General features: G+C 37.9%; 1 protein-coding gene across 1 annotated transcript; it reads left to right on the top strand.

The window, feature by feature from the left end:
• The first annotated feature begins 5,029 nt into the window (after positions 1-5,029).
• Positions 5,030-8,489, top strand: LOC122067620. Its single transcript, XM_042631462.1, has one exon. The coding sequence runs from the start codon at positions 5,110-5,112 to the stop codon at positions 5,380-5,382; it is 273 nt and encodes a 90-aa protein (XP_042487396.1). The 5' UTR covers positions 5,030-5,109; the 3' UTR covers positions 5,383-8,489.
• Positions 8,490-9,431: the final 942 nt, after the last annotated feature.

Here is a 9,431-nt window from a genome sequence, read left to right as displayed (position 1 = left end):
GAACACCATGGTGATCCTAAAAAATGGTAGAAACTCATAAATATTGGATGACAAGCTATCTTATGCATTATGGGCATACCGAACTTTGATACGAACATTGACGGGGGCAACACCTTATTCCTTGGTTTGCGGGGTGCAAGCAATGTTGCCAGTGGAAATCTAAGTACCATCTCTTAGAGTATTGTTGGATAGCCAGTTACCCGAAGGAGAGTGGATGTAGGCCTGATATGATGAACTCAACCTCTTGGGTGAAAAAAAGGATGAAAGCTATGGACAATTTGAAAACATACTGACAAATAAATATGTACGAACTTACCCAATTGAAATAAGGGATTTGGTTATGAGAGAGCAAAGAGCTCCTATTCACGACCCCATGGGGGAAACTCCAACCAAATTGGAATGGCCCTTTCACAGTCAAGGAAGTGTTGTCGAGAAAAACCATCCAACTCATGAATCCATACCGAGAGGAAGTACCAAGGCTGACCAACATGGACCAACTCAATAAATACTATAGGTAAATAAAAGAGTAAGTCACCCAAGCTATGCTAGACGTGATTCCTCACAAGAGATACGTAGGCAACTCAATATGGTCCATAATCAAGGAAATGGTGTATAGGGGCATCCTCATCATAGAAGTATGAGAGAGCCCCCAAATAACCATCGATGCCAACCACTATAAAAGGGCGAGGGAGACCCAAATCCCAAGTATGGAGACTCACGACCTTAACTTTATTTTTCTCTATTCCTCTTTTTTCTATCTACTAAATTCTCAGATTATGACTTAAGAATTGGAGCGTCCTTCACTGGAGCCTCCTTTGGTGACAATCTTCTTGCTCTTTATGTGTAGGTATGACTGGACATTAGGGCTGTCAATTGGTCAGTTCGGTTTGGTTTCGGTCAGGTTGAATCAATTTTGGTCTAGGAATGAGGGAGACCAAAACCAATCCGTTAAGGAACTTCGATTTTCGGTCAGTTTTGATTTTGGTCTAGTTTGGTTTCGATTTATTTTCGATTTTTCAATATCGAGTTAATATTGATTTAGATCGGTTTATTATTGGGCTTGAACAATAATGAAATCTTACATTCATAACTTAAAGTGACAAGATTTGACCAAAAAAAAAAAACACTTTAAATTTATGATTAAATCATGATTTATTGTTGTATGGGAAAGATAACTAATATTGAAACCAAAGGATAACAAATTACTAAGAAGATAACTAATATTGAAATCACAAAATGAACCCTATCCAATCATTCATTTAACTATCCGAGTAGATTTGTATAGTAAACAAGGAAATCATTGGAAGCATTATTACAATTTACAAATCAATTTCTCTATTTATAATCTAATATTCAATGATTTGTAACAATTTACCTTACAACAAATTTTTTGCTTACTAATATTGTAAAAAAGGGATAGTCAATTCACTAATTTATAATCTCATAATCATTTATTTTTTTATCAGTTTCATTCGGTTTGGTTTAGGTTTGTTTATTGGTCGGTTTGGTTTGGACCAGTTTTCAGCCAGTCCCAACATACCTCAATCCAAAACCAATCCAATAAGGATCATTTTGTTTTGGTTTGGTTTGGGTTTTATCGGTCGGTTTCAATCGGTTTTATTGTTCAGGCTGGGTTTTGATACCCCTACTGGACATGAATCTACAGCATCAAATGGTTAATCGAATGGGGATTTGGGGCCTCTGGTTAAGGAGTTTAGGGTCTCAAATAGTGAGAATTTGGAATTGGAAGGATTAGAGGATAGTGACTTACTTGAATAAAGGATTAAGGGTTTTTGTGGTTGCAAAAGAGGTTTTGAACACCATAATTGTGTCAGAGTGAGAAGGGAAGAGAGGTGGAAGAGTCAAAGAATGAAGAGAGGTCTGCAAGTGCTTGAGAAGAGAGTGGAAAATGGAGGGAAGAACGGGGACAAAGAAAGAGCTATTGATGATGAAGGCCAAGATCAAGACCATATGGCAGAGTACCACAATACATTTCCTGGACATGAAGCCCTTTACAGAAAAGGTTCTTAGTAATGCAAGAAGAATTGTGCGGTGTTTGTTGGTGAAAAACTTTTGTGTAGTCTTTTTTGGTGAAACACTTCGGGCAATCTTCGTTTTTGCAATAGTCCCTTCTCTTTCCTTATCATGATTTGAAAACTATGGGAAGAGAGGTCAAATGGCAAGGCAAGGCCATAAGCCTGTTTGCCTCAGGACAATGGGGATGCACAAAGCAAACTTTATTTCATAACTTTAAATCATGGGGGACCTTTTAAGGGTTATTACATTATATAGGCATAAAACTTGTATCACAAGAAAGGACAAAGGGCAAACGGCAAACGTTTTTCCGTTTTCATTCATATCTATTCATTGAATAAGTGATAATCAAATGGTCCTTACTCAGAGAACCTTTGGGCTTAGCTTGGGAGCTTTATTGAATCACCATGGTTCTAGTATGATTATGAGGCTTTTATCAATTCATAGGGTGTTAACAGGAGAATTCCTATCAATAATAAATAGCTAAAATAGTAGTAAAATAAAACATAAATAATATAAATATAGTAGTAAATTCGCAATACGCACAAATAAAATAGGAGAAGAGAAAATTCAAGAGGCATGTGACAAGAATCAACCTGGGATTTGTTTCCATCAATTATGATATTCAAAATTCAAAATCATCTAAAAATTGTTTGGAATTGGCCAGACTGTGCCAAACTTAGCCTTATCAGGTTGGACTCGATGGGTGAAGAATCAAGGTTAAATGGAATAGACATTAGTCGACTATTGATATCAATACGTGCTCAATTCTTGGATTCTGTATCGATGTAACGGTTAGGACCAGGGATAAATTTATCAAAGAAATTCACCAAAATTGTAGGGATGTAAAATGGATTCAATTCAACAGGTGTGTTTAAAACTGTTTTTTGGCCCTACAATACCAACTAATGTTCAAGCCATGCACTAAGTGCACTTCTAAAGATTTGATTAATTGACCAAACCTCGGCCATGCTCTTAAGTTAGTAGTGCCAAACTGCTAGGGCTGGATTTGATCCACTTCACACATTTTGGTTGCCCATTTTCTTATTTCTAAAAGTTTTGTAAGTTAAGGATAAAAAATATATTCAAATATATTCTGAAAATTATTTTATCATTATCTCATTACAAAAACAGCCATTATCTTGCATTACTCTTCATTAGAAATAAATATATTTTAAAAAAAGAAAAAATAATCTAGTTATAAATTATTTAACAACTTAAGGGGTCCCAATTGTGATAAGAAAATCCTTTTAATAAAGATGGCTTGGAATATTTACAAGTTGTAATTTATTTATGGGTCAAGAGAATACTAATTTTTGCCGTAGATATACACGCAAGTAGGAGCAGCCAATGGGAGTGCATGCATGAACATTTTCAAAGTCCCTAGCTTGGTCTTTGCCTATCACTGTGTCTTGGATAAGTACACACTAGGAAATAGCATTCTTTCTTCCTTATTTATGGGAGAAGGTTGGGTACGTAGCTAATTTTCCTGAAGTCAGCAATTCGAACAACTGGGATGCAAGGGGCACATGGGACCCTTTCCAAATGGAAGGAGAGAGAGTGACAAAAGTGCCCAACATTTTCCCTTTATCACCCAACCCACCCCCCCCCAAAAAAGGAAATTATCCTATACCACCCCTAAAATTGAAAATAACTTGGAGTAACACCCAAAAATGAAAATAATGTCTACCGCACCCCTAATTTGTAACACCGTTAACTGAAAGTGAGAAATGTCCCTTTTACCCTTGTACTTGAACTTTAAAAAAGAGCTCATTTTCTTCCAAACCATTGCATGGAAGGTCCAAGTATCAATAGCCAGAAGTAAACACAAACAACTTCCTTGCATGAGCAAACCATCCCTAGCCCAGCATCAAAGAGAGAGAGAGAAGATAGTTTCTGCAATTTAAGCTTTATCTAAGCCCAGAAAAGCACTTTTATTCTATGAATTTAATCATAACAACCGCAGAAAGCCAAATTTTATCTTATTGTTCTTCTTCTTTTTTTTGGGGGGGGGGGCTAACTGGTAAGAACCTTGAATCATGAACAATAAGAGAGGAATTAACCTGCAACCAACCAGTCGGATGAGTTTGGAAGGGACAATGGAGATTCCAATTTCGGTTCCTGAAATAAAAATTTAGTATAACTCATAGAATAGAATGCTTCTTCCCGTACATAGATGGCTCAATTATTTAACAACATCCACACACTCTACAAATTACATGGAGATGCAAGGGGGAAAGATAGAAATCAGTGACATGCATATTTCAAATTTTCAAATCTGAGAACTCATTAAGAATACCCACAAAGGAGGAAGAAGGAAGGAGGAGAACAAACCCTAGATGGAAACATATCTCTTTAAAACCAGCTTCCCAGCAACCCCAACTCTGACTATCAGCCCTCCAATAGCGCCGGCAACAGCGGTCGACTTTGGCCTTGATGCCGCCTTATGTAGGGCTCCGATACCAAGACCGGCCAAGACATTGTTCATGAAGTCATCAGTGTCTCTGATGGCAATTAGCCTGCCCTCCAGTCCCGCGTACAATAAGCCAATAACACCAGCTCGATTATCGAATTGAAGGCTAGAGTGACTGAAGGCGTTGAGGATGCGATTGGTCTAGAGTTTCAAGCTGTCTCCCTCTTCAAATGCCTTGACACCTTCAACAAAACCCTTACCTATGTTGGCTATAGCTCCAGCGAGATAGCCACAACTTTACTAATTGGGGGCGAAGGTCATTATAGTAATTTAATATACCCATAAGGGTAGATTGGTTATTTAACGAAAAAATGACTTATGACATCATCACATAACGTCTTAAACCTAACGGAATGAGTTTTTATATATAATTTTGTGAAAATAAGTGGTTTATTTGGACATTATTTTTATTTGAAGGTGTTACTCCAAGTTATTTTCAAGTTTAGGTGGTATAAGATGATTTCTCAAAAAAAAAAAAATCAGAAATTTTTTTTTAGTTGTGCCTTTTTAGCTTAGTTAAATCCGAAAGATATAAATTACTAGTGCGACCGCGAGAGAAGAAAGTATAGGGAGCTCTGTTCGTCTGTTCCTGCGTAGCTCCAATGGCGTTGAGGAACTTCTACAACGAGATCAGAGGACTCAAAGTGAAGGATCTACCTAATCATCTGAAGCCAATGTTCACCAACGATTACGTGAAGCAAGCGATCAATAGAGGCTTGGATAACTATCACCGCAAATACATCATGACTGACTCGATCGATCCGCTCTACCATGTCTGCTTCGGTGGCATGATCTTCTCCTACCTTGTCGCTCTCCCCGAAGAGCGTCGTCACCTCGAACACCAGCAGCACGCCAAAGAGCATGGCGGCCATTAAATCCCTAGCTCATCAATCGGTCGAGGTATGCGCTTGATTGCTTGTTTATTGATTTTTTTTCTCTTCTTTATTCAGAAATTGAACTTTGAATTCATTAATGGATGAAAGATTACAAAGGTTATAGAGATTTGTTGTTTTCATTTGTATCTTGAAGAACATCTCGTTAAAAGATGGGCATCAATCATTAGGTCTCTGTCACAACGGAAATATTTGCAAGAAAACATTTGATTCGATAAGACCTTCCGGAATTTTGTGCGATATTGACATCAGAAGTTGAGGTGCCGAGAAACTAGTCTGTTGGCGTACTTTTCTTTTGATATTCTGATTTCTTTTCAAAATTTGGTTTCCACATTGCATATGTTGAACTAAGGAATAGCATGTCGAAGAAGTTGCCTTATTTTCTCAAATTCCTCTTTTGCCATGTGTGAGACATTGAGAGATTCTCTTTGTTGTCATTATCCAAAGCTCCTTTACTAATCTAGTTAGTGGATTTGGGTGGATGATGTCATTTTCTGTAAGTCACTCCTTGGGTCGTGCAGCTAGTTTTGGGTTACTCACTCAAAATCCCTTTCACTTTTCCAAAATGATGGATTTTTTTTTTTTGGCTGAATTAAATGCTGCATTTCATTCAGCATTGTTAATATCGACATCAGATATCGATAGGATTAGCAGCTAGTCTGCTACTGTAGAAAAGAACAGATGAACACCCAGACAAATTAAGAAATAACTTCCCCCCTTCACTATATTTAGCCTTATTTTATTTTACTCCTTTTGAAATGTCATGATTTACTTTGGATTTATTGACCGTATTAGATGACAATATTTAATTGGATTGAGGAATATTAGGTCAAGAAAATAACGTTTTATTCTTGAATTCTTCTTTTGGGATGTATAAGAGATTGAATATGCCCTTCCTGGAAATATCATTATTAAAAGCATCTCCACTGGTCTAGTCAGGGGATTTTGAGTGTGTGGGAGTCATTTTCTATAGATCAATCTTTGGGCCATACGGCCAGCTTTTGGTTCCGAGTAAAAGTTTCTGTTACACTTCCAAGTTGCTGTTGTAGAAGACAATAGTTGATCTGGAATAGGAGGTCCATTAAGTAGCAAATTTTCTCCGCTTATTATTTTGGGACGTGAGAAATTTTAGATACACTTTCAGGACATAATCATTACCGAAAGCACCTTCACTGATCTAGTTAGTGGATTTTGAATGGGAGTCATTTTATATACATCAGTCTTGGGTCATGCAGCTAGTTTTTGTTTCCAGTTGAAATCCTTGCAATAGGTCCAAAATGCTTCATTTTATTTAGAAAATGCAATGATGTTAATTTCCTAAATGCTTGGTTAGAATGTTTATGTATGCATTGTTATTTGTTATGCATCTGTTTGGTTTCTGTTTTAGGTTAGGAAGAATTAGGTAAAATACTGTTCTGGACTGGGGAGAAGTTGTGAAAGAGATATGGATGACCTTGGTTTGACAGGATTTGTGTAGCCAACAGGAAAAAGGATAAATATTCCATTATATTTACAATATAAAAAAGGATAAATATTACATTTATATCAAACACATTCCCATGGTTTAGTCATCATCAAAAACCGAATAGACAATTCCGCAACAGGAACTAGCGTTGGAGTTGCTGAGCAGGAGTAATGTAAGACTATCTACCAAGGTAAACAGTCCCAAATAGTTCACAAACTCCAAATTAAACTCAAAAATCAAGTTCAGATATTAACAGTTTACAGTAACCAAATCTGGAAATTAGGGCTGAATAGAGAGAAATTTAGGTACTCACATACCTAGTCTCAGGTCAGCCTCGTAAGCTGTTCGAGAAGCTCCAATAGGGTCTAACAAAACCCCAAAACTCTGGCTTTGAATGACTGAAGGTGGTGAAGATATAACCCTAGGCAAAAATTAGGGTTTTAAGGTAGGCTATTGGGAGAAAATTGATGACAGCCACAGCAGGCCTCAAAAAGGCCCAATCTCTTGGCCAAGTGGTCCTCTAATGACCCTTGATCAAACCCTAAAAGGGCACCAGCAGCATGTCTCAGAATAGGGAGATCTGAGAAATCGGTCCAACTCCAAAACCCTGACACAGGCTATATCGATTGGGTGTTCTGGCTGATCTGCAATCTCAGGTTGCGACTTGTCTTCTAGGCTTCAACAATGCTTTAACAGGTGCTATTTGATCACTCAAGCACACTCTCACAACCAGCAAACAAAAGAAAAGAAGATAGGGGAAGATAGAGAAATTGTGGGATAACTGTGGGTGGGGGTTGGGCTGTCTCAGCCCTTGGGTCTCTCACCCACAGCTATCTTAGCTGTTGAGGGGGAAATTCTTTCTCAGAATTGAAGCAAACATTGCTGGAAAATTTCATTAATCAATAGGTGTTTCAGCAGTTACAATGGCCTCTATTTATACTTGAGGCTTGGACTCAATTACATAGAAAGTTCTAAATTAGGAAACAACTGAAAATTAGAAACTTTGAATTCTAGACTCTATTGCTAAAACTAAAACCTTAGAGACCAAGAAACAATAAACATAGAAATAAAAGACCCTTCTAGAACTAAATACTAATTGCATTTCAGTGCTTGACTAAGTCAAACCACTAAAAGACAAAGCTGTAAACAGAAATCAGTTGATAATCTCTTGGTCTTTCTAGTTGCTGCTGCTGCTCCAATTGATTGCTAGCTGTTGGGGCTTCTAGAAGGCATCATGTGAAGACAGATTTGTGGAGAAAAATAGCTGCTTGAGGGAGGGAACAAGGATGGTTCGATGGCTACAAAATTGAACCAGATTTGAAGCAAAATTTGGGCCAGGCTTAGGCTGGCTCGATTGACCCTAATGCTGGTCTTGGCCCTTTTTCTTCCTTCTATAATGTATGCCATACATGGATCAGCGTCAGCATCTACATCAAGGAGCAAGAGCCGGAGTCACTGGAGCAGTAGGTCAAGGGTTTCATTTTATTATCTGAGCTAAGGGCTTCTACATCTTTCGATTTTGTTGGGTCCAAGTGATTTGATGTAACTTAGTGTACATAAATAATGTACAGAAGCCCAGAGAAAATATAAGAAATGGAATAAAATTCTGCATCTTTCTATTTTATTTTGTTTTTAAGTGATTTGATGTATCGCAGTGTACGAAAATCACTCATAGAAAACATAAGAAATAGAATTAAAAAAAAAAAAAAAAAAAAACCCATTGACAGTAAGGTGACAACTTGCCTTGACCTAAAAAAACACTGGGATGCTAAGGCGGCGCCTTGACAACAATGATCCAACTGTCAGAATGACAAAATGAGTAGTTTACATGGCAGAACTGAGTGCTTCAGCCAGAAAGGCTTATGGCTGGGCATCACTCAGCAACTTTTTTCCTTTTTAGAATATAAGTAGTGAAGGGAAAGTTAATGAAACAAATCAGATCAAAAGAAAAATTGATGAAACATCTACAGCATGGCTTATTGAATAGTGCAGTCTGAGGAAGATTGATGATCTAATGATGTAAATGCTGTGGCTGAATGTGTATGATCTGCAGATTAGCAAACTGATCTCTACAAAAGGCAAACCAGTGAATTGATGAGAATGTAATATGATGAAAGAACTTTGCAGTTAACCAGAGAACAGAAATGAAGCTTATCAGTCGAAGGGATAGGATGCAGGTTCCTCTGGTTGACTTGTAGTGTGTCTGTGGGTTAGGGAACAGATTCAAGTGTGCAACTTAATAATAGAGAGAATATATGAAAATATATATATATATATGGGAAAGGGTTCTCTGAGCCGACAGGGTGGGGTGGAATCTCCCACACTCCCCTACGCTCCCATTCTCTTGATTCTTTGATCCACTTCTTTCCATATCAACCTTAATCTTCTGATGCTCAACCACACTCTCCAACTTTGCTGCTGCACCCTCTCACTCTCCAGCTTTGCTGCTGCAACCCACCACTCTCTCTCTCTCTCTCTCTCTCTCTCTCCTGGACAATGACCTCAAAAGGGGTCACATCCTACTTCCTAATTCCCACCTCCCCCCAACCTCCTTCAGAGAAGGAGA

The sequence above is a fragment of the Macadamia integrifolia genome, unplaced genomic scaffold (assembly GCF_013358625.1).
Source record: "Macadamia integrifolia cultivar HAES 741 unplaced genomic scaffold, SCU_Mint_v3 scaffold3011, whole genome shotgun sequence".
Taxonomy (NCBI): Eukaryota; Viridiplantae; Streptophyta; class Magnoliopsida; order Proteales; family Proteaceae; genus Macadamia; species Macadamia integrifolia.
Note: the sequence above shows the minus strand (reverse complement) of the source record. Positions and strands in the feature narration are given on the sequence as shown.